At 38.9% G+C, this 24672-nt stretch overlaps 2 protein-coding genes and 1 pseudogene across 6 annotated transcripts in view; 1 reads left to right on the top strand and 2 right to left on the bottom strand.

Moving 5' to 3' along the window:
- LOC146484411 (lymphocyte-specific helicase-like) overlaps positions 1 to 24672 on the bottom strand; it is a 72512-nt gene that overhangs the window by 32829 nt on the left and 15011 nt on the right. For 4 of the 5 annotated variants that reach the window (XM_085104907.1, XM_085104909.1, XM_085104911.1 and 1 more), the window contains 4 exons: positions 14214 to 14345; positions 12888 to 13085; positions 8227 to 8397; positions 7926 to 8054 (listed from right to left, as the gene is read on the bottom strand). In XM_085104907.1, coding sequence (XP_084961033.1) covers positions 7926 to 8054; positions 8227 to 8397; positions 12888 to 13085; positions 14214 to 14345 — 630 coding nt within the window. The remainder of the gene's footprint in view (positions 1 to 7925; positions 8055 to 8226; positions 8398 to 12887; positions 13086 to 14213; positions 14346 to 24672) is intronic. The other variant, XM_085104908.1, reaches the window with a different exon arrangement.
- LOC146484413 (zinc finger protein 862-like) lies at positions 931 to 4162 on the top strand (annotated as a pseudogene).
- Positions 16826 to 23363, bottom strand: LOC146484412 (uncharacterized). The gene is made up of 4 exons (XM_085104932.1): positions 23157 to 23363; positions 22923 to 23050; positions 22012 to 22152; positions 16826 to 19614 (listed from the first exon to the last, which is right to left on the bottom strand). Exons 1-3 carry the CDS (start codon positions 23344 to 23346, stop codon positions 22111 to 22113), a joined length of 360 nt encoding a protein of 119 aa, XP_084961058.1. The 5' UTR covers positions 23347 to 23363; the 3' UTR covers positions 16826 to 19614; positions 22012 to 22110.

Here is a 24672-nt window from a genome sequence, read left to right as displayed (position 1 = left end):
TTCCATGTAAGTTGCCGGTGTTGTACAGTACCGCTCAAAAGTAAGTTACCAGTCTTGTCTTGTTTCTCGCGAGACAAGAGTCGCGTCTCTCGATTTGAGATTCTCATATTGAGAGACACGACTCTCGTTTCTCAATACAAGTTCATTCAGTTCAAAGGTTTCAATTCGTGCACAATGTAAGGGATGATTTATTTTACAAAAATCATGTCTTCAATCACTCCAAAGGTTTTGTTTAGCGACGAGTTTGCAAAGTGATGCGCTAAGCTAACTCACCAGCAAATCAATTTGAAATTGAAACTTTTCCCACAGACACAATTCGTACATAAAAAACCAGCCTTTTTAAAGTCAAGTTCTGTGCTCATATCTATAAAACAGTTTTTTGAAGTAATAACCTTGTGGTTCAAATTTACATAAGTGTACATGTATCATGCATTGCTAATTAACCGCTATGGAATCGAACTTCTTTACAATTGCAAGCAAATGCAATTTCTACCAAGAGAAAAAAAGGTTGTGAATAAAGAAAATCAAAATCAGTAATATTGTTGAAGAGCTGGCATAAACTGCGTAGTTCTAGTTCAGAATTGATTTCAGTTCATTGTGCACTGAATTTGCATATCCGCAACCGAAGGTGCCAAAGGTTGGAGCTTGATAAGCTTTTCTTGAAGAATACTGTTCCGTTGTTTGATTTCTTCATTTTCCTCCGAAAGGTTTCTTTCATTTTCTCCAAAATGTTCCACAAGGCTGGTCATTTGAGTAAGATGATCAAGTTGCTGACAGGGCAAAAAACTTCCACTCGTCCGCCCGTCCAAGACGAGTACTCTCGTATCTCTGTCCTACGGGACAAGTAGAGTTTGCCTATAAAAATATGTTCTTTTCTACTGAGCTCTGAGTTCCCAAGCATTTTGGACTTTGTAAACTACAGTGTAGCCTGAGTTTCACGAAGTTTGGTTTCTTTTCACAGTAACTTAACCGTTTTCGCTTCTGTTTTCCGAGAATATCTGGTTCTGTTGTTTCGATGAAGACTGGGATCGACATACCATATATGGAAATGACGTCCTCGTTTGAGACAAGGCTTCATTAACACTTGAATGAGGCAATACCGTTGTCGCAAGTTTTGTGATCATTAAAGAAGTAATGAAACCTTTTATAATGTCTTTGCTGTCAGTCTAATAGTGTAATTTAAACGACATGAAACGCTCCAAGCCATTCTGCTATGTAAAAGGCGCTGATGCTTTGAAAATGACACATGACCCACCTAAAAAACGCGCGAAATAAAATCAGATCACATGCTACGCTTTCACGGTCAGTGTACAAGATGTCGGCTAATCTGCTTGACCTATGGACAATCGGTAGTAAAAGAAAACCTGACTCCAGCAAAGAGGAACATCCTAAGAGTGAGAAAGTGAAAAAATATGAAGAAAGTCGAATTTGAAAATTCCAACCAACATGGAACAAAGAATTCTCCTGGGTTAAATTTGACGTGGAGAAGAATGAAATGTTCTGCACTGTGTGCTGCAAGTATCCTACAGTAGCCAATAAAGCAAGCCAGCTTTATGTCGGCATCAATGGACTGCCACCACTGGTTTTCGCCGTGATTCTTTCGTGAGTCACAAGAAGAGCCATTCTCATTACTTTTGTTTTCAACGAGCTAAAAACGAAGAAAAACCAGAGCAGGCACCGCTACAGCGAATAAGCTGTAAAATCGACAAGGAGTCAAAGGAGAAACTTTTTAACACAGCACATTTGGTTGCAAGAGAAAACCTGGCCATGGCAAAGTTTGCTATTCTGTGTGACCTGCAAGAAAAAAATGGACTGAATATCGGTAAACACTACAGAAATGCGGCTGCATGCAAATCATTCATTGCTGCCATTGCTGATTCTGCGAGAAACGAGACACAAAATGACATCCATAGTTCCAGCTTCTTCTCTGTTTTGGCTGATGGAAGCACTGATTCCGGAATAATTTAACAGGAATCTGTATTTGTGTGATATGTTGGCAAGGAAGGGGATGTGAAGACTACATTGGAGAACATAGTTGATCTTGAGTCTGGAAATGTAGAAGGTAAGTTGAAATAAATTTCCCGCATGCATTAAATTTTCACGTGTCTTCTCAAATAACCATTTAGCTTGCTTTGTTTTCAATGCCAGGTGAATTAAAATTGTCTCAAAATGTAATTGACAAAAAAGTGTGATGATTTTAAGAAACTAACGTTACAGCGTTATCAAACTTTAATTTGCAGAACATATATCTGCAATACCACGATGGAAAGCCATTTGCAAACAATTTGTTTATTTCCTTACGTCACTGCTGCGGGTAACAAGTGGCTTCCTGTGCTTATTCGAGCCTTCTTTGCTGAAAGAAAGCCCTGGCACCAGTGTTTAAAAGAGGGGGATAAAATATTACCCCTTAGCAAGTGACTTCACTTTTGTTACAACAAACGCAAGAACGAAACCATCCCTTTGTTTCTTTGTGTAACCGAGCTCGAACAAGCGTTACAAAGCAATCTTTGAGGTAATATTTTTGCGGTTCTGTTTATCGATTTCCCACAGAAAGCGGCCAAATTTAGGTTATTCTTTATGGCATTTTTGTGCAGTATCAAGCTCTGAAATTTCTCCAATTTTACCATGAACAGAAAAAGAGTTAATCAAATTTAGCATGTTCAAGTTGTCGCCAATATCATGCAAAACCGTGACAGATAACAATTCTTTTACCTAATTATTTCGATAGGTGTTCTAGGAAGGATAGACAAAGCCCTTTCACGTGTCGGAGTGACAGTTGAAATTCAAAAGAAAAAGATGGTGGGTTCAAATTTTGATGGTGCAGCCGTTATGATGGGTAAAAACACCGGGGTTGCCACACGACTGAAACAGCGGATTGGGAATCACCATGTTACAACTCACTGCGTCGCACACAACCTTGAGTTAGCGGTAACAGATGCCATTAAAGAAGTGTCTTATTACAGCAAGTTTGAGGATACAGTAAAAGGAATTTTTAAGTTTTCCTTTTATTCGCCGAAGAAGAGAAGGGAACTGTCACAAATCAGTGAACTTCTTGAGGAGGATAGGGTTCGATATGGTGGGGTTAAAGGTATCCGTTGGTTAGCAAGTCAACACAGAGCTTTACAAGCACTCCAGAAGCACTACGCTGCAACTGTTTACCACCTTGAGAACACTACCAGTAGCAAAGGTGAGGATGGAGCCAAGGCAAAGGGGTTGCTAAAAGAAATGAAGAAAGAACGTTTTGTCAAGTTGTTGCACTACATGATTGATGTGACGGCAGTACTCGGAAGTCTTTCGAGGGAGTTCCAAAATGAAGACCTGTTCATTACAGACATAATTTGCTAAATTGAGAAGGCGAAACTGAAGCTGGAGGATCTAAAGAGAAAAGGTGGAGAGAGTTACAAATCCTTTTGCATCAACTATGACACCCAGAACAGTAACTTAAAGTGTGGAGAAAACGGCGACCAAATTGTGAAGCTGTCATATCCTGGCATAAACATTGAGGAAGACTTTAAGAAACATCTCAGTGACATCTGCAACTGCACAGACATCCGATTTCAGTCTCTCAAGTCTCCACCCATAAGCTGCTTCCAAAGTTTCGATTTCCGCTTTTGGCCCCAAAGTAGAAGTGATTTTCTCCATCACGGTGAGGAAGAAATCAAAACTCTGATCGATCATTTTGCCAGTGTCCTTGCAGATGAGACAACGAGTGGTACTCTAGATCAGTGGTTGGATTTGAAACTCTTGGTCTCACAGCCAAGACAAAGGAAACTACGTCCTTATGAAGTGTATTTGTCATTGCTGGCAAACAAGCCTGACAATCTGAGGCACATCCTTCCAATTGTTGAGATCATGATGGTCTTGTCATCTTCCGCTGCGGTGTGAGAGGTCCTTCTCTGCAATAAGCAGGATAAAGACAGGCCTGAAAACCAACATGAAGCAGGATTTGATGGTTGTGTCAACTGCCAGTCCCAGTGTAAAGGAGCTCTCTCCAGAAGAGGCCATCAGCACCTGGATCAACAGTGGCAAGAACAAGAAGCACTTTGTCTCCTCTACTGTCCAGCACAGTTCCAGTCAACCAGCTGCTACAGCAGAACCTGGTGAACTGGAGGAACTTCCACCTCTTCCTGTCCTTCGAAATCCTACTCTGGATGAGGCTTGAAGTGACCTTTGTGAACTTATTTTGCAAAACTTTACATATAAATTTTTTATTGTCTCATTGTTTCAAAATGTAGACCAGTAGGAATTCAGATGATTTCCTTGAAAATAACCTCAGAATATTGCCAGGACTTATATGTTTACTGTAGAGCAGTATGGCTGGTATAAGAACGCTAGAAGAAAGAAGAAAATTCCAGGCCCTAGTTTTGGTATATAAATGTATTAATAAAGAAGCCCCAAGGTAAATAGAAGATTTTTTTGAGATTAAAATCTGTAATTATAATTTAACAGGGTCGGGGACACTTTTAATGCTACCCAATTTTAATCTAGAATGGTGCCATAAGTCATTCTCATTTCTAGCCGCAACACTTTGGAATTCATTACCTACGTATGTTAGAAATGCCAAGGATATTTCTACTTTTAAATGTCTTTTGAAGAAGCAGGTTTGTAGATAAATTTAAGATTTAAGTAATTTTTAAATTATTTCTTTTCTTTTTGATGCTTTTCGTTTCACGCACGTTTAAACGAGTTTTTATCACTCCTAGATGTAGCGTGAGTAAATAAAGTATTGTTATTGTTGTTGTTTTAATGCCTCATAGATGTGCTGCATTTTCTCAAGTCGTGAATAAAGAATGTGAGTGATCTCCGATGTGTCTGTATGAAATGGTGTTGTATTAAAAAGTGCAAAGAACAACATAAATTGAAATAACTGTTAAAATAAATACTCGAGATTTGGTACAAAACAGATTATACAATTTCTACGTTTTTTTATGATTTTTGTTACTCACTTTAAAAATTTTTTCGGACTAGTTAATTTAACTTTTGGACAACCAGAATCTGAACGTTACTCGTCCAATGGACAAGTGGAATAAAAAAAAGTTTTTTGCCCTGGTTGCTGTCTTCTTGTCAAAAGTGTCTGCGTGTAAAAAAGTTTGTATACAACAAGGGAGGATTTTGACAGCAGCGGGTCGTCAGCTAGAAGATGGACTTTGTCAGGAAAGTCACATTGCAGTGAGATTTTCCATAGGTAGTTTGAAGAAGAAAGTTTGTTTGCGTACTTGCAAATTAGTCGAAGATTGAAAATATCAGAAATATGAAGGGAAGCAATGATTTCCAGAAACAAGTCCTCTGGAAAGCAGAAAAGCAGCGAGGACTCTGAGCCAGTATTCTTGAATTTTGTAATTGCCTTTTTGTGGTTTTCTCGAGCAAGAGTTGTTTTGTTTACGCATGGGTTTCCCTTTGAGTTGGCCTGACAAAAGTATTTTTCATTAGCTACCCCCCAGCTACATGGATGCTACCACCTTGTCAAATTCCTCCAACAGGAAGCACACAGGTACACTTCTTCACGCGATATCTCCACATTAAAACATTTGGGGACGTCATCGAAATTCTCCTTTGCAATCCAAAACTATTGTGAAGTGGCGGTGCATCCACTGCTGCCTGGCACGGCCGTCACAAATCTGATGTAATGCTAAACAATGTCTTAAAACACGAAACATGGGGATTGTAGAAAAACGTCAACGACAAATTAAAATAAAAACTATTTAATTTTATGTGCATCAACCTTTGTACACGCAAATCTCAAGAAAAACTTGTTTTACGTTGAAAAGAAAAAAAGGACAATGTGGTCGCGCAAAAATGTACAAATTCGGAAATAACACCGTGGAAAAAATTACCCTTAAAATTGCGATTAACTAAAATATCGCCCCAATTCTTACGTTTCTGAAATGTACACTAGTTGTACTCTCATATCCATTGGCTTTCACTTTGCAGTCTTCGATAATTGAACGATGACAATAACAAATTCAGGGTTACATGTTTTAGTTCTATGGCATGAGGTCATAGACATGAAAATTTTGGTTTACATATCGTTTACTTAGTGCGTTTGAAACGTCTGAAACAAACGTTTTATTGTTTTGGCACATTTCGATTGTGCCATGTTTGTTTACGTACCTTGCGTTTCCTCTGCATAATTTTACTAAGTTATTAATAATTATTCTGACCTTATCGAAAATAAACTGTCAGCCAACCGCAGTTGTTTCCAATAAGACCTGTATTCCCTTCTGAATCAAGCAGAGGACACAGTGAAGCGCAAATAACGATAAATTTGCAGTTGCCAAGAGTATTATTTTAAAATTTCTTATCTTGATCAGATAAATTGGTCGATCCGCTTCAGGAATCTATAATTGACATTATTGAAGTCATTTTAAAATCAGTCAATATTATGTCTTTTTTATTGAAAAACTCAAAACTTTGCATCCTGTGCCATTAAAATGTAATGTTTCATTCACAAAATTTTTCATTTACGCAAAATAAGCGCTGAAATATCTTGAGTATGCCACAATTCACCAAGCGGCGATGTTTCTTGTTGGCTTTCGGAGCTGTTGGGCGTGAGAAAAACTGATTGATCAAGCTAAGTCAATTTCTGTTTTTTTTTTTGTTGTTGTTACCTGTTATGTAGCTTTTATTTTTCGAATATCCAGTGGTAATAATTTTGATATCTACTTAATTTGTCCTTAAATTTTTTGCAGTTATGCACAGATCTAGTCTTAATTCCTTCAGTAGGTTTATTCCTGATAACAGACGAAGGCTTTGCTGAAAAGATGTTGCCGTGATATGCGAAAGATAAGCACGATGTAGTATATCAACACTCTGAAACGCCTGAAACGATCAAAACTAAAAATGCCAAACTCTTTGAACGATCTAAACGAACAATGTCAAACGCTTTGAACCATCAAAACGAACTATGCCAAACGCTTTGAACCATTAAAACACACGTTTTTTGAACAATCCAAATGCTTGCAAACGAAACAAACATTCTCCTTAGATGTGATGGAAGTGACGAAAATTTGACACAAATCGCAAAGCTAATTTCCACGTTTTCTCAAAATCGCTGATACAGAGGTCCACTTGGAACGGGAACTTGAGTACTTGAAATGTGAAACATTAAAACTGTGTAATGACATTCCAAGAAGCTTGCATTGTAGCGACAAAATAAAGGGCCAAACTTAAAAAAAAAAATAAAATCTCATTTGCGCGTGCCGGAAATAGCGTGCGCTCAGCCAAGTCGACTTACTATTACAAACATAACATTTGCGGGCTTGGGAAGCCATTTCAAATTTTCAAAAAGGAAACATTAAGGGACTTTAACATTTTGTTTAATTCATTTTGGCAGCCTGTTAACTTTCCTGCCAAAAAGCACACCCAACAGTTTTTGCGTGCGTTGCATGATGCCTTTGAAAAGCAATGATCGGCGCCATTAAGTTAACCGCCTGAAATGCTTGGGATACAGACGGTCTTCAATCAGTCAGTAAATTGCTTTTCAAAGCAAGCTCGATTTGGTTTGCAACCGAGGTCACAATCGATAAGCTTGCAATCAAACTCCATAAATTCAGCCTGCTGCGTGACAAGGGTGTTGTGCTGTAGCAACAACACTGACACTCAACTTGATATTCTCGCGAAACTCTTGCGAAAAAGTCAAGCCTTAGTACTTATTGTTGTTTAGCCTCTCGCGAGATGAGTGTCTCGTCTCTCGATAAGAGACTCCCGTCTCGAGACGCAACTCTCATCTGTCGAGACGCGACACTCGTCTCACAAGAAGAGAGTCTCGTCTCACAAGAGGGCAGCAACTTACTTTTGAACGGTATTTTATGATTGATGGAAAACCTTTGCCAAGTGAGGTTTGAGCAGCAAATTTGGAGGTAAGCTATGGCCTAAGTTAGACTCCCTTTAAAAAACTGGCCTTGTAAAATGAGCTTCCTGATTACCATATTTTCATTCTCTTGTTCTCCACTCACTTCTGGAGCTTCAGTCTGAAGACAAGTGGATTCTGTGGAAAGGTTTCCAGTTTCCTTCTGGCTTTCTTCCTCCATCAACTTCCGTCTTTTGGCAATAGACTACAAACAAAACAGCTGCCCGTGAGAAACCTGAGATTAAGCAAATCTCCTAGCTATTGCACAATGTGTAATGCACTAAGTTATCCTAAATATGGAGAGGAGGTTAGTAACAAACATACTTACATACATCTGTAAACTACCACAGTGTATGTATACATACATCCATAATTACCTCTCTGTTAACATAATCAGATATCATGTAGGATGAAGAATCTTCTGCCTTCCTTCTTACGCCTCGTTTCCGTCTGGTGGGCACTGTTTGATCAGCTTGAGGACTTTCAGAAGTTGCTGGTAATTCTTTATTTGTCCTTCTCCTGGTCACTCTACCCTCTACCTGTGGCACCTGAGAAATGCAATAATATTCTAAGTTCAAGAAGAAAGTTCTGCTCAAGCTAGATCTAATTAAACAAACTTTGAAATTTCTTAAAATATTAAACTAAGGGTGCTTACCAGTAGTCAGAACTGGCCAGCCAGAGAGAACTGTTTCTCACTGGCTGAAATGGTAAGGAAAAAGGCCAGTCCTCGTGATCCCATGCATGGGTTTTACGTGGATAAGGCGCAGGGTCAAATGAAAAAAATATGGCGGATGTAGAGGGTTTGTTTTGCATCTGTTTTTTCTGAGTTTCTCTTCTCAGAAGAGGAAGAAATTCTCCTGGAGGATAGCGAAGAGGATGAGTTTGTCTTGTTGTCTAGTTGCTTTGTTTTTTTCTAGACAAAAGGAGGCCAGAATTTTGAAGCCACTGTCCTTCGGTATCACTGCATTGTTTTCGGGAGCTATTTCCGCGTGACAGCTTCAGTATTTTGAAATGCTAAACCATTTACTTTCTACAAGTGAGCACATCCAAAGGCTAATAGGTGCGGAAAGCCCTGTATCGACCCCCAAAAGCAAATTGCTGTAGCTATTTGGGATCTTGCTAACCAAGGAAGTAGCCGGCAAATTGCCAATCGGTTTAATGTTTTGATGTCTAATGTATCGCGTTGTTTATGTTGAGTCATGAAATATACTGATATTAAAGACATTGTTGATATCCAAAGCGACCTCATCCAGTGGCCAAGAGGTAGGAAGCTTTTTTTATTTTTACCATTAGTAAAAATAATGTATACTTAATTAAACTAAAGAATCAAAATGCGCGGTTGACTTCGTTATTTCACTTGTTTTGCATGTAATACTGGTAAATGCCATTAAATGTTGAACAACACAGTTTTCACTTTTCAGCTTAAATTTCACTTTTCAGATTAAACTAGGGCCATGGGCAAGATTATCTGGTAGGGGGATCCTACACTAGCATCTTACTGGAAACGGTGACTTGCCAGGTTGTTTTTTTCATATAAATTATCACTTTTTCTTGACAGAGAGGGGGACACCTTTGCAAACCTCCAGTGCATAGAGAACCTGCCTGTTGCAACAACTCCCTAAACTTGTTTTCCAAGTCATGCACCTTTTTGATTGAAATAATTTGTCAGGTACGTGTCAGTAGCATTTTTTCTTTGTGGAATTTAGTGTGTTTATGAACATGAGCATCATACATGTATATATAAAATGGGCTGCAGACCCCTAATTCACTGCTAAAGTCAGTGAGTGTTGAGGATGCCTATGGGACCATGCCACTCGGTAATTAATACCACCAGTGGCCAATTCATTGGAGGCACAGTTCAAAAGTGGCTCCCAGAAGACAACCACAGCTATGCTACCTAATTTAATCCTGTAACTCCTAATATTTGATTACTCATTCTCCTTTCTAGCTGTTTTACATTTGGTTATAAAATTAGTGAGGAGAATTTTGTGTTATATCAGCCTAGCTGATATGTACAAGTTATACAAGAATCACGTCAGGGTGAGACGAAAATGAAAAGATAAGGTTGCCCTTCGGGCAAGCTGTTACTTGAGATTACTAGTCCGAAGGTCTGAGGAGCTAGCCCGAAATTAAAGATAGTTTTACAGCACAAATGTAAAACGCAGTTAATGGAGCGTGACACTCAATGCCCTGTGGGCTTTAAGTATTACTGTAATGGATCGGTCAACGGTTTTACCTTTATCTTTATCTCTTTGTTGTCTCTTTAATGGTTAGGATCCATTGTAACATTTCGTAACTGTGACCGCGCACGGGAAAACGTACCTTAACGCTTATCCGTTAAACGGGCAAAAGCGTTAAGCATCCGTTAGTCATCCGTTAGAAAGTTTTCTTAAGAACGTTAGAGGCGTAAGCCCAACCGTTAGACGTTAGCATCGGGCCGTTAGAGCGGATAGTGCAGCCGTTAGCAAAAGACATGTATCCGTTAGCCGTTAGCATCAGACCGTTAGACTGGACAGCATAACCGTTAGCAAACAATCTGTATCCGTTAGCACGGCTAGAGAAGCCGTTAGGATCCGTTAGAATAAACCAGCACCCGTTAAACGGGTAACGATTCGGTTAGAATGGCATGACACGCGTTGAAGTAGAATGTGGTCGCCTAAACACAGTGTAAAACGAGAGTGGCTCTTGTAGTTGGCTTCCATTTAGTTCAAAACAATCATGAGATGTAGCTAGGAACGCGGGAACTATCTCTACCGCGAAATCAGACAGTTTTGTAAACCAGGAACGGAAGATATCGTAGCTCCGGATCCATGAAATTAAGTCACAAAAATAAATTACGACCCGGAATAAAATCAGTAAATTCAACAGACTTCTCTCCTCCAGCGCGCTTCGGTTCCGATTTGCATATTTGTTGACTTACCATGAACTTTCCCTCACTCTACCTCTAGCATTTACTGTCTCCGGCCGCAAAATGTAATCGTTTAGTTGACTTTAAAGATGCAAGGCAATTCCGTTGGTTAAGGGCTTGAGGTAAAATAGGAAACTTCAATTTTGCAAAATTTCATTCGGGTCCAGTGTGAGCGATAAGATCGATTACCCGGAACAAACGTACCGCAAATTAACGCTTGACGCATTTCTATATTCAGTACGTTCGCTTGGATAAAGCCAAAATACCATCTTTTACAAGATTTAAAGCTTCTATTAACGTTATAAAATACTGACAAAAGCCGTCCTTCGGATGTAGAAAGGAATTGCCCAATGAAAACACTGGCAAGATTTTGGTCACGTGCTAGGCATCCAAATTCCTTCACATGTATCAAGGTACATTCGGCAGGTTTCAATTCACAAAATGTGGGTTCAAAAATTTGCATAAAGTTGTTTACATTTTCCAAGATGTGAGAAACGGCCATATTCCGGCGGGAAGTTTGATGAATATTTTGATAGCCTGTTGTCTCGTTGTGTCTGACTTTGAATCAGAAGAAACCAATTCTAAACAAGATGTATGTGACAAAAACAACTTTATCTGATGAAACCAGCGCCAACAAAACGCCTGTCACTTCGAGACTCATGAATCTAAAGGTACCGCTTTTCGCATTTTATCAAGAAATTGAAAGCGTGATCTTTCGCGAATCCACAGCTGGATTAAACAGTTACTTTAAAAAACTCTAGACAAAGTCATTGTGTAAAATAAGTATAACCGACAAAACCATTTGAGTAAAACAATAAAAAATCTTCACCCCGACTGGCAAGTGAAATTGTTTACACGCTCGTTTAGCGACGTTAGCCTTGGACTAACTTCTCATCTCACACGATAATCATCATCGAAGGACTTGAATTCTGCGTTTGTTTATCTCGATGAGGAAGTGATAGTTTATATCACTGAGTTTTGCTTTCTGTGGAAATAAGTATACTTATGTTTGTCTCATCGACGACTGACGAAATCGGCACTTTGCGATTCTTTTTTTAAAAAAAACAAACGTGAGTGTAAGACTACTAATGGTTTGGCCTGATTATGTGTTTATAGCATCAGACTGAAAGCTAAGCTATTTGTTTGTTAAAAGTCCTTAGTTGTAAACCGTCAGACAACCGTTAAACGGCTCCAGTCATCCGTTAGAACAAATTGGGCAACCGTTAGAACTTTCTCTTCATCCGTTAGGCATACTTAGTTAGCCGTTAGAACGTTAGAACAAAGCGTTAGCATGCTTTGATCATCCGTTAGGCACAATTAGATAACCGTTAGAACGTTAGGATAAAACGTTAGAATGCTGTGCAGGCCGTTAACTATCCGTTATCTATCCGTCCGTTAGCGACCGTTTAACGTTAAGGTACGTTTTCCCGTGCACGGTCACAACTGTCTCGTTGCAGTTTATTTCAAGCTTGCTAAGTGGTTCGATTGGTAAATACCCCCATTCATGTCTGTATTCTTATCTTGTAATGTCTAGCTTTCTGTTACGGCCTTTTCAATTGGTTTAGGTTTTAATCACTGTCGAACTATATAAATGCACTGTACAAGGTTTCAAGTCACATTTCTGGTAGTTGCTCAACTGTCTGTTATTTTTAATTCTTAAAAGACACCGCACTTTGTGGAAAAAAAAGAAAAAACCTATAACTTTGCTCAGATTCAATGAAAAATCTCCATTCTCACACTAAAATGATTGTCAAATTATTCTCTACAGAATGAATAAGAGAATTCCGATGCGTCGTGAAAAAAATTTTCACGGTTTTTTTTTTTTCACTAATTGAGTTTATGACCCTGGACTTTCTGAAAAACTGAAAAAACTTGTAACTTTGCTCAGATTTAACGAAATTCTCTACATATTGAATAAGAAAATCGTGATGTGCCGTGAACAAAAAATGTCCGCGTGTTTTTTCCACTAATTGAATTTAAAACTCATTCACTGTGCGCACCCGAAAGTTAACGACAGAACCGACCGACCAACCAACCAAGTCAACAGTCAGCCATCGCTATAACTCGTCCATTGCGCAGGCACGCATTCACGAGTTAAAAAGTAGACTTATAATAAATATTGTCTCATACCTGTTGCATGGTGTTGTTTTCTTCATTCTTTTTCTTTTCTTGTTTCTTTGCCAACCTTTCTTGTTGTCTCTGTGCTTCCTTTTTCTGTTTTTCCATTCTTTCCACAAGAAACTGGCAGTAAATTTCTGACTTTTCCAATAAATGCTGCAGTCTAAGGAATCTTTGCTTGTCCTCATAGCTCTTCCACTCCTGCTCAGCCTGTGTTTAATTTCATTCAGAGTTTGAGTATAATGGCTCCTACCTTAGGATATCACGATTAGTTCCACAATATTTTGCTGCACTTTCATATTATTTCAGATCAATATCTAAATCATAGAGACATTTCTTATCTCACTCACATTGTTTCAATAGTTTCCTTGTACATGTAGGACTTAGAAAAATACTTCTTTATTTGGAGGGTCATTTTTAAAGCATTGTTTACTAGTGCAAGCTGATGAAATGCAGACTTGTTTAAAAGTGCTCCTGAAACAAAATTTCCCTACACATTTTTATTGCCTAAATTGATAGTTTCAAAGGCACTTATTAAGATGGTACTGACGTTTTGGGCCAATAACATGTCTGGGCACTGAGACCAAGTTTGTCAGCATTATGACATCACTGGTTGTATTTGTGTTGAGAAGAGGAGCTGCTCTCTTGTTTTCAGCACTGTCATCATTCACATTGCTCTCACTTAATTTTTCCTCTGTTATACATGTATCTGTTGTAGTTCAATTTTTATCTCTGGTTTAGGACTCGAGGATGCATTGCCTAGGCACATAGTGTACACACTTCAAAATCCCTTGTCTCCTTAAATAATTTGTCAGGGGTAAGGCTCTTTGCTGCACCTTCCTCATATTTTACTGGGCACTGCGTGGTAAAAATAATACAACCAGTGACATAACAAAAATTTTTTGGCCATGTTAAAAAGGCAAATATTTTTGGCTCCATATGGTCATTTTCAAGCTCACAAAACAACACCTTCAGTGACCTGATTCCTAAACCAAAGTTACCTACAGTACTGGGGAAGGTCTAAACTATGACACAGAAAAAAATTAAAATGCAAAATTTTATTTCAGTAACACCTTAAAACTATAAGAAATTACTGCTCTTCTGACTTTTCATTTTCAAATTTTCTATCTGTCTTTTGAAACTAACACTAAAACCATTCTAATCAGCCTTGTTTTTGATAATCTCTTTCTGTCCCCATCAAATACCAACATTGCAGCTTATACACAAGTAGTTCTACTGACTCATGCAGGTCAGCAAGCCTGCCTAACATCTAAATGAGCCAAAAGGCTACAACTGGGTAACAAATAACCTGAGCCATTGCTAAGTGTAGATAAATACCTTGAGCATCATTTCTTGCTGTTCTTTATTTGACTCTTCATTCATAGCTCTTTCTTGTTCCTCCATGGACGAAGTGATTTCAGTCTCCATTATACCGTGCTCAGGTAACAAGTGGCTGGGTTCACCATTGATCTGAATGGCCAAAGCACAAATAATGAGCATACATGTAAATATGTACATGTAAATAACAAAAATGCAGACAGACATACAACTAACAGCAATTCTTTCATACTTTCTAAACAAGCAGTAATTACAGAACATAGGAGTGCATTTGATACTTTACATAGCACAAATTTAGCTATGGTGAGCCCTTTCCTGTTCATTTCAATTTGACTTAATTCTTGATCACCAGGCTGACCAGAGGTTTTCTAAACATTCACCATATTTGCAAAGTGGTAATAAACCCCATGTGCAGTAAAAATACACAACTTACAGGGTAAAAATAAAAAACACCCCTTTGGTCTAAAATAGTTACAATTACTAATTATCAGATAAAATACACCAGTTGCCAATTAAAAATTTTCCAGACAAAAAAAAAAAAAAACAAAAAACAAACTTGAAGGTAAAAATTTTGATGAAAATTTGATCCTTGTGTCACACAGGCGCATTTGATCTGCTCACAAGGACGTGTTTGTTTACGCAAGATTACGCAGTTGTCACATTTCATCAATGAAAATAGAAAAAGACAAAAAGCTTTCCTAAATGAAAAATTTATTTTGATAAGTCCTTGTTTATGCCTGAGAAAGAAACGCATATAATGCGAGATGAGAAAAGCGCAAGTGATTTGAAGAAACTACAAGTTCATTTTGAAGCAGAATTGTTGACCCGTGCGGTGCATGGTTTACAAACATTTTGCAAAAACTGTGCGGAATACGAAGAATCGGTCAATTTATTAGAATAGTATTTCAGTACAAATTCGCAATCCAACCTGTAATTTTTGGTGAGTTGAATTTCCAGATGTACTCGAAAAAAGAAAGTCCTTAGCCTGAATAATGATTTGAGATGTCGGCTGGATAAAATGACAATTTGCCATTGAAGCACAATTTCTTCCCCATTTTTTCTTGGATTTCTGCTGTTGAGTATTCCTTACTTGTTCTTCTTTGGATTTACCGTTTCCAAAAAGGTGTGTTTTCCTTCTGAAAACGCAACAATCGGCAACTAAAAATTTACGTGTCCGACCCACGCGGACAACAAAAACTGAAATTGTTATCGCCTTGCGTAGACAAAAACTACTTTTGTCTAAGTCCCCCAAAGAACTATAAATATATGCACAGAAAGCGGATTCTAACTGGTCACTCCTTTCTGAACACAATGAGAACAATAGGGGTTTAAAAAATCCCTTCTAGGGTAGGCAGGAACTGAAAGCGATCTTGTGCAAAATCGCAGCAGGTTTTGGCCAGCAGGGTGATCAGTGGGTTAATGCAACATTTCCATTGTGCATTATTTTGTGATTTGTCCCCATATTGTAACCACTTATGACATCATCACTTGCCAACATTTACCAGTCTCGTCTCGTTTCTTGCGAGACGAGAGTCGTGTCTTTCGATACGAGATTCTCGTCTCGAGAGACGAGAGTCTCGTCTCGCGAGAATAACTGAAGCAGAAATTTTGGAATATTACCGAGTTTCTCGCGAGAAGAAATAATAACTGAATTTCTCGCGCACTTGTCTTGTGTTGCTTTTATTTACACTGTATGCCGTTTTTAAAACGGCCTGTGCCAATGGTGGTTGATTCCGTCGACAAGTAAGTTCGCATTATCAGAGCTTATGTGATTCGAAACAATTTTGTCTTCCTTCAGTTCAAAGGTTTCGATTCGCCCACAGTGTAAGAGATGATTTATTTCTTCCGTCACTTCGAAGGTTTCGTTTTAGCGAGCTCGTCGACATATCAATTTGCAATTGAAACTTTCCCGCACAAACAATTTCTACATAAAAAATCCCAGCCTTATTAAAGTCAAGTTCTGTGTCTGTATCTATTAAACAGTTTTTTGAAATAATAACCCTGACACTAACAATGTTTTTCAATTTCACTGCGGTTCGAATTTGCATACATGTACATGTATCGTGCTTTGCCAACCGCTATTGAATCGAACTTCTTTCCGGTTGCAAAGGCTTTTTCTGCCAAGAAAAAACAAAGTTGTGTATAAAGAAAATCGAAAACAGAAACATTGTTGAAGAGCTAGCGTAAAATGCGTAGTTCTAGTTCAGAATTGATTTCAGTTTATCGTGCACCGAATTTGCATATCGACAATGCAAAGATGTCAAAGGTTACCGCGCCGCGCTTACATCTCAACCTTCAAAAACCGGATTTTTTTGATCGGAAGTTTCATTTGCAAAGCATTGCGATTTAGGCTTCATACGCATTAAACTAAATTACCAACAAAACAAGTTGCACTTGGAAACCAAATCAACGCGAACTTATGGCAATTTAAACAAATCAACATGACATGCAAGCTGCAAGTGAAACTTAAGAGAAAGTGTAACGCGATGGCTTCATTAAAAAAAAAAACATTTTCATTTTATTTACATTTACAATTGAATAAATACAATACATTAAGTACTCCTAGATACGTTTCCCTATCCTAATGTATACCAACGTTTTACAACACTACCACCAACTTGTCATGTTTATTACATTTTCATTTTATTTACATTTACAAATAAATAAATACAATTAATTAAGTACTCTGATACTGGTAATTGTTTTTGAAAATCTAGTAATTTTTATACAAAAGTCTAACGTCAGATCATGTTTCCTTAACACTAATCTACTTTTACAAAACGATAAGCCTTTCAAATTTACGGAATGACCACCCCCCGTAGTCGCCTAAACTTATTGTTGTCTAAGACCACCCTTTGATCTTCTCCCCCTACGCAAAAACTCGTCGATTGCGACGATGCACTTACGCCATTGCGCAGCTTGTTGTGTTTGCACACAAGGGTACAACTTAAAAACATATTTTTAACTACACCCAGCTTAATTTGATCTAAAAGCTCCTTCCCCCTAGTCCCCGAACAATTACGATTTCCCAGTTCCTCCGGTTGAAATACAGCCTGCACGATTTTTCACGCAAAAACCCCAACACTGCTACTATTACTTTTTAATTTTACTGCCTCTTGCAAAAAACTGTCCCCTTCCTCCCCTTCCATGTCACCCCCCTCCCCAACAAAACTAGATGTTTGAAAAGAGGTTAACCCACCCTCGTGTCCTAAGCTTAAATTCGTGGCCGACCTTCCGAAACTACAGTGCAGGCCAGAATTAAGCGAACTACGCAGACGCGTTTTATACGCAGCAAAAACGCATACGCGCGTATTTTTAGACGCGCCTAAATGTGCGCATTTTTGCCATTGTTATTCATCGTCATAAGTTCTCTTTGAGTGGTTTTGTCAAATAAAACAAAAGAATTCAACGGGTTAACGACAAACACAAAATTAGCATTTTATGAAATCCACCAGCGACAGCTATCATATTTCGAATTTTCTTATCTGCTTCGTAAATACTGGCGACTTTAAAAACAACTAGCCGATATTGAATATTCAGCGTATGTTATAGAAAAGAGAAATCTAAGCTAATTAGTCGAATACTACTTTTTCGAAATTGGCGATTGATCGATCGCGAACTCGTGAATGGAATAGGTGAGTGTTTCGAGTTATGCCTAAATTTGTTTTAAAAATTACACACGCACATTGTGACTCAAAAGAGAGCGTTTCAAGGTTTCTTCGAAGGGGTGAGTGGCACAAGTTGGCAATAATTGGAAAGGCACTGTGGCTCCCGTGTTTGATTGAATAAAAAAGCATCCAGGTTTCCTTCCAAGAACCTCCGTACATCGTGTTGTTGTCGAATGAAACTTGACACATGTGCAGGAATTTGGTTGCCTAGCACGTGACTGAAATCTTCCCGATGTTTTCAGCGTGGCAATTTCTTTCTACGTCGAAACGACGGCTTTTGTCAGTGTTTTATAACATTAGAAACAGCTTTCAATCTTGCAAAAGTTGCTATTATGGCTTTATCCAAGTAAACGTAAATATAGGAATGCGTCAAGCGTTGCGGTATTCAGTAGACTCTCAGTGGTTTGCTCCGGGGAATCGATCATTTCTCTCACACTGGACTCGTATGAGATTTTGCAAAATTGAAGTTTCCTATTTTACCCTAAGCGCTTTACCAACGGAATTACCTTGGATCTTTAGAGTCAACTGAACGATTACATTTTGCGGCCGGAGATAGTAAATGCTTGAGGAAGAATGAGGGAAAGTTCACGGTAAGTCAGCAAATCTGAACCGAAGCGCATTGGAGCGAAGTCTGTCAAATCATTTGGTGGATTTACTGATTTAATTCCGGGTTGTAATTAATTTGTTTATTCTATATGATTTACCCACAAATACTGTATAATTCTCGAACTACCTACCGAATCATCATTGCGTCAAGGAATAAATAAGAATAGCGTTTAGAAATATAAACAAACAAGTTAAATCCTTTCACGGTCTACGCAGAGCTCGTTTCGCAAAGTACAGATCTTTAAATTTAGAAACTCTGCACTTCCGGCGTTTTATTCGTCTTTTAGCTTGTCACACACAGAAGTCTGCCTGTTGTAGTCTTGATATCTTTAATTCTATAGATTTATTCATCATTTCGTTTCATTTCGCAAAATATAGTAAGCCTCGCGACGAGTTGGTTTTTTTTCAAGTTTCTTCTATGTGCTCAAAAACATGGAGTTGTTCTTGCGCTGAGCCGGTTCTACAAGAAAGTCGCCAAGTGTAGTTATAGTTTTGTCAAACCCTTCTGAAAGGCTTTTCCCAGGCAATTCAAAAAAACAATGAAAGATCAACAATACAAAAACAATGAGCTAGCTCATACATACTAATGCGTCTGACTAGACGCGCATCTGCAGATTTTTAGACGCCTATACGCGTCCGCAGCAGACGCGTTTTACGCGTATGTTTTGGTTCGCTAAATTCTGGCCTGCACTGTATTCTCCCGGTCCCCAGTGTCCCTACCTGAACTTACCCTCCCATCCGAACTAGGACTTCCCAAAAATGACTGAATGAAATCCACCCTTTCCAGGTAATCGATGCTTTGACCACAACCACCCGTACCACCCCCATTGTTCACTGCCCTTGTCTCCCTTAGCAAATCTGATACTAACTTAAATAAAACTCTTTGGTTGTCTAAAATACGGTCCAGTTTCTGATTTACGTTCAAGTCTACCAGGTCTTCATCCTGCATAAGGTCATCTAAAAACCCGCAGTCATCCAACTGAGGCGGAGAAATCGTCGCAAAGGAGAGCTCGGTGGCGAGAGGGATGTCGGTGGAGAACTCGGTGGCGAGAGGGATCTCAGTGGAGAGCTCAGTGGCGAGAAGGACATCAAAGGAGAGCTCCGTGGCGAGGCAACTCTTGGTCGTTCTACAAAGAAAGATGGAAACAATGGTGACCGTGCACGGGAAAACGTACCTTAACGCTTATCCGTTAAACGGTCACTAACGGACGGATAGATAACGGATAGTTAACGGCCTGCACAGCATTCTAACGTTTTATCCTAACATTCTAACGGTTATCTAATTGTGCCTAACGGATGATCAAAGCGTGCTAACGCTTTGTTCTAACGTTCTAACGGCTAACTAAGTATGCCTAACGGATGAAGAGAAAGTTCTAACGGTTGCCCAATTTGTTCTAACGGATGACTGGAGCCGTTTAACGGTTGTCTGACGGTTTACAACTAAGGACTCTTAACTAACGAATAGCTTAGCTTTCAGTCCGATGCTATAAACACATAAGCAGGCCAAACCATTAGTAGTCTTACACTCACATTGTTTTTTTTTAAAGAATCACAAAGTGCCGATTTCGTCAGTCGTCGATGAGACAAACATAAGTATACTAATTTCCACCGAAAGCAAAACTCAGTGATATAAACTATCACTTCCTCATCGAGATAAATAAAAGCAGAATTCTAGTCCTTCGATGATGATTATCGTGTGAGATGAGAAGTTAGTCCGAGGCTAACGTCACTAAACGAGCGTGTAAACAATTTCACTTGCCAATTTTACTTGTTTTACTCAAATGGTTTTGTTGTTTATACTTATTTTACACGATGACTTTGTCTAGAGTACTTTAAAGTAACTGTTTAATCCAGCTGTGGATTCGTGAAAGATCACGCTTTCAATTTCTTGACAGAATGCGAAAAGCGGTACCTTTGGATTCATGAGTCTCGAAGCGATGGGCGTTTTGTTGGCGCTGGTTTCATCAGATAAAGTTGCTTTTGTCACATGTTGTTTAAAATTGGTTTCTTCTGGTTCAGAGTCAGAGACAACGAGACAACAGGCTATCAAAATAGTCATCAAACTTCCCGCCGGAATATGGCCATTTCTCACATCTTGGGAAATGTAAACAAGTTTATGCAAATTTTTGAACCCACACTTTGTGAATTGAAACCTGCCGAATGTAACTTGATACATGTGAAGGAATTTGGTTGCCTAGCACGTGACCAAAATCTTGCCAGTGTTTTCAGCGTTGCGATTCCTTTCTACGTCCGAACGACGGCTTCTGTCAGTATTTTGTAACGTTAGTAGAAGCTTTAAATCTTGTAAAAGATGGTATTTTGGCTTTGTCCAAGCGAACGTACTGAAATGCGCCAAGCGTTAATTTGCGGTACTCAGTAGACTCGCAGTGTTTACGTTTGTTCCGGGTAATCGATCTTATCGCTCACACTGGACCCGAATGAAATTTTGCAAAATTGAAGTTTCCTATTTTACCTCAAGCCCTTAACCAACGGAATTGCCTTGCATCTTTAAAGTCAACTGAACGATTACATTTTGCGGCCGGAGACAGTAAATGCTTGAGGTAGAGTGAGGGAAAGTTCATCACGGTAAGTCAACAAATATGCAAATCGGAACCGAAGCGTGCTGGAGGAGAGAAGTCTGTTGAATTCACTGATTTTATTCCGGGTCGTAATTTATTTTAGTGACTTAATTTCATGGATCCGGAGCTACGATATCTTCCGTTCCTGGTTTACAAAACTGTCTGATTTCGCGGTAAAAATAGTTCCCGCGTTCCTAACTACATCTCATGATTGTTTTGAACTAAGCTTAAATGGAAGCCAACTACAAGAGCCACCCTCTGTTAAGATCTCGTTTCACACTGTGTTTAGGCGACCACATTCTACTTCAACACGTGTCATGCCATTCTAAAGGAATCGTTACCCGTTTAACGGGTGCTGGTTTATTCTAACGGATCCTAACGGCTTCTCCAGCCGTGCTAACGGATACAGATTGTTTGCTAACGGTTATGCTGTCCAGTCTAACGGTCTGATGCTAACAGCTAACGGATACATGTCTTTTGCTAACGGCTGCACTATCCGCTCTAACGGCCCGATGCTAACGATACATTATGTATCGGTGAAAAATGCACGCTCAAAAAGCACGTCACTACACTTTTTATATATATATAAGAACCTTTTTTTATAAAGATCTGAATGTGATTTATATTAAATTCTAACTGAATGTGATAGCGAAAATTACGATACAAAATTGATCTTTTCGGCGACAAAATGTTGATTACTTTGGGATAAACGTTCTTATATATAAAAAAAAGTTAGAGTGTATAAACAAAGCCGTCAACAAACAAATGGCTGTGATGAAAAGATCTGAACCGGCACAATTTCTACGTTTGCTTGATCTTAAATTCTAACTGAATGTGATGATGAAAATTCCGGTATAAAATTGATCCTTATGGCGACAAAATGTTGATAACCTTGGGGTAAACAAACTAAAAACTAAGAAAACAAATTAAACAGTTTATATTTACCAATTCCTCTTCTTCGCCATAGTCCGGTTCTACCATTATTGGTGATGGCGGTTCACCTGACTGTATAACCCGGCAGCATTTCTTTTCTTTACAGGTATCTCATTTCTGTTTCTTTCCTTTGCTATTTGTTGCACTCTTTTTCTGTTAAAAAAAAAATCAAACCATGTCAATTCATTTCAACGCTGAAAAGTCTTGTTGAGGTTACCGAATACCTTTAGGTGTCTAATTAACAAGACTTATCAGCGTGGTAACACAAATCAAATCTTCCTGAAAAAAATAAAAAAAGAACGCTTTCTCTATTTTGAAGTTTATCGGACGTTCGTTCGTTTCCTAGAGGTTATGTTGGTTTTTAGTCACGAGCATGACCGTGCATTTTAAAATACATGTAAATTTTAACAAGCGTTAAGTGAGTTGTTTTGAAAATGCCGAAGATTTGAGTGCGTGCAACTTCCATTCTAACAATGTGTTGGAATGGTGACACAATCGTTTAACATGGTAAGCACAAGGTCGGGGTGTCCAAGTCGTTTCGTTCCAAGTCAAAGTTACTTCGTTTCAGATCCTAACAGTTTTACAAAGTTTTCAAGTGAGTATTCGAAATTAGAAGTCAATTTTAAGCTTGACTTAAATATTTCAAGACTATTTTTGCTGTGGAACGAATTCAGTTGACTAATGCGTGGTACGTGGTATGGACCAAAGTGACTTGGAAGGTAACGACCGTAATACCCATTATAATAGTATGACAACCAAGCCTCTCTCAAAATTTATTGCTGACTGTTAATAACTTGTTGCGAACTGATAAACCGATAGCTTGTGAAATAATTTCATCGTGAGTTGACTTGAAGAAGCAGCTTAAGATTCGAGTGCGTGCTTAACTGTGATGTCAACTAATAAAGAAACAGCTGTTCACTTACGATAGGGGCTTTCTTTTTCGGTGGTTCGTCGTCTTCGCTAGTTTTTGTTGGCGGTTTGTCATCTTCACAGTCCTTGAACTTTGCAGCCGACCAGGCAAGATCTTTCGCATTTAGTTCGTCGACATTGTCTGTAGTGAAACAAGAGCAAACAAAGGTAAGGGAACGATTTTTAAAAGTTCACGCAATATAAACCAAGAAAACACCTCAAGCTCAAAAGTACATAAAATTACTTACCATTCAGAGCTAGTATTTCAGCCCGAACTTTCTTCCCCTGCCAGTTGACGCTAACGACGTTACCGACAGCCACGCTGTCTTGTTCGAAGATTAGGCGGGTTGGGGCGATTCCTGTCATATCTTCTTCCATGAAATAGAGCAGAGTCTTAGCAGGCATCTTTGTTTCGTGGCACAACTTCCTCGCGGGCATTGTGATGAGAAATAAAAATTGTTGTAATCGGTACACAAGGTAAATGAATCAGTGTGATCTACCTGAAGGATCGAGAGACCTTAAATAATGTAAACTTGGATCGGCTATTGTTAACAGTGGATCGAAAATCCTTGTCGTCCATTGGTTTTGCGAAATGTTAATTTTGTTAAGGTCCGGAGTCATCTTCACTTATTGGCCAGTTTAAAGCTCTTTGTTCGTAATGTAGTTAATTATTAATTTTCCTTTGTTTGTACACCACATACAATGACTAGCAATTCTGTTCCCTCAACTCTTGTATATTTGTATAGTGATAGTTTTATTTCTAATGCTTACTGTTCTAGATTCTTTCCTGTACCAGCTTACTGCGCCTTTCAAGAACATGCGAACTCTGAAGTTCAAAATTTAATTAACCAACAGCTACGCCTTTCGTTGCAGTCAATCACTGTAGCGGACATCTTAGAAAACAACGTTAGCGAAACGACCGATCATGATCGAAACTCTCAAGGCAGCCAAATTGTTCTTAAGCATAGCGGATTTGGAAAAATTGTTTTCAAAAGATTTTCATCAAGGCAGAGAAGATAAGTTGATTCTTTCATTTCTTATGCTTATATTGAATTCTCCATTAAACGCACGCTTCAACAACTTAGTTTGGTGTAAGCTTGGATTGGCTATTGTTAACAGTGGATCGAAAATCCTTATCGTCCATTGGTTGCGGCAAATGCTAATTTTTTTAAGGTTCAAAGTCATTTTCATGTATTGGCTATTTTAAAGTTCTTTGTTCGTAATGTAGTTAATTATTATCGCTCCTTTGTGTAAAAAGTGTGCGCTACTTGTAACCATTCCGTAGAAATGGGTCTCTTAACACACGAGCAGAAAACAAAAATCGTCAGGCTTCGCGCGCGAAATAAGAATATTAGTGAGATAGTTAGAAATCTCGCAGAAGACGATTGCAAAACTAGTCGTCTTAGTGTAAGACTATTCTTGAGGCGCTTCAAAGAGAGGGATCCTTTGAAAATATCCCTCTACCTGGCCGACCTGCTGAACATGTGACACTTGAATTGCTTAACTTCATCGACGCCGAGATGGAGAAGAACGACGAACTCACCTCTCCCAACCTCCGAAGAAAGATCTTCGAACAGTTTTAGGTGGACTTATCCGAAAGCAAAGTGAAGCGGCTGCGTAGCAAGCTAGGCTGGGTCCAGATGGGAACGAGGTACTGCCAGCTCATCCGCGAACTGAACAGAGTGAAATGCCTGGAGTTTTGATTGAAGTGCCTGGAGGACGACGAAACTTTCGACGTCACTTTCTCGGATGAATGCTCCGTGC

Source organism: Pavona decussata, unplaced genomic scaffold (genome assembly GCF_977016875.1).
Source record: "Pavona decussata unplaced genomic scaffold, jaPavDecu1.1 SCAFFOLD_34, whole genome shotgun sequence".
Lineage (NCBI taxonomy): Eukaryota > Metazoa > Cnidaria > Anthozoa > Scleractinia > Agariciidae > Pavona > Pavona decussata.
The sequence above is the reverse complement of the archived record's forward strand: the minus strand, read 5'-3'. Positions and strand labels throughout refer to the sequence as shown.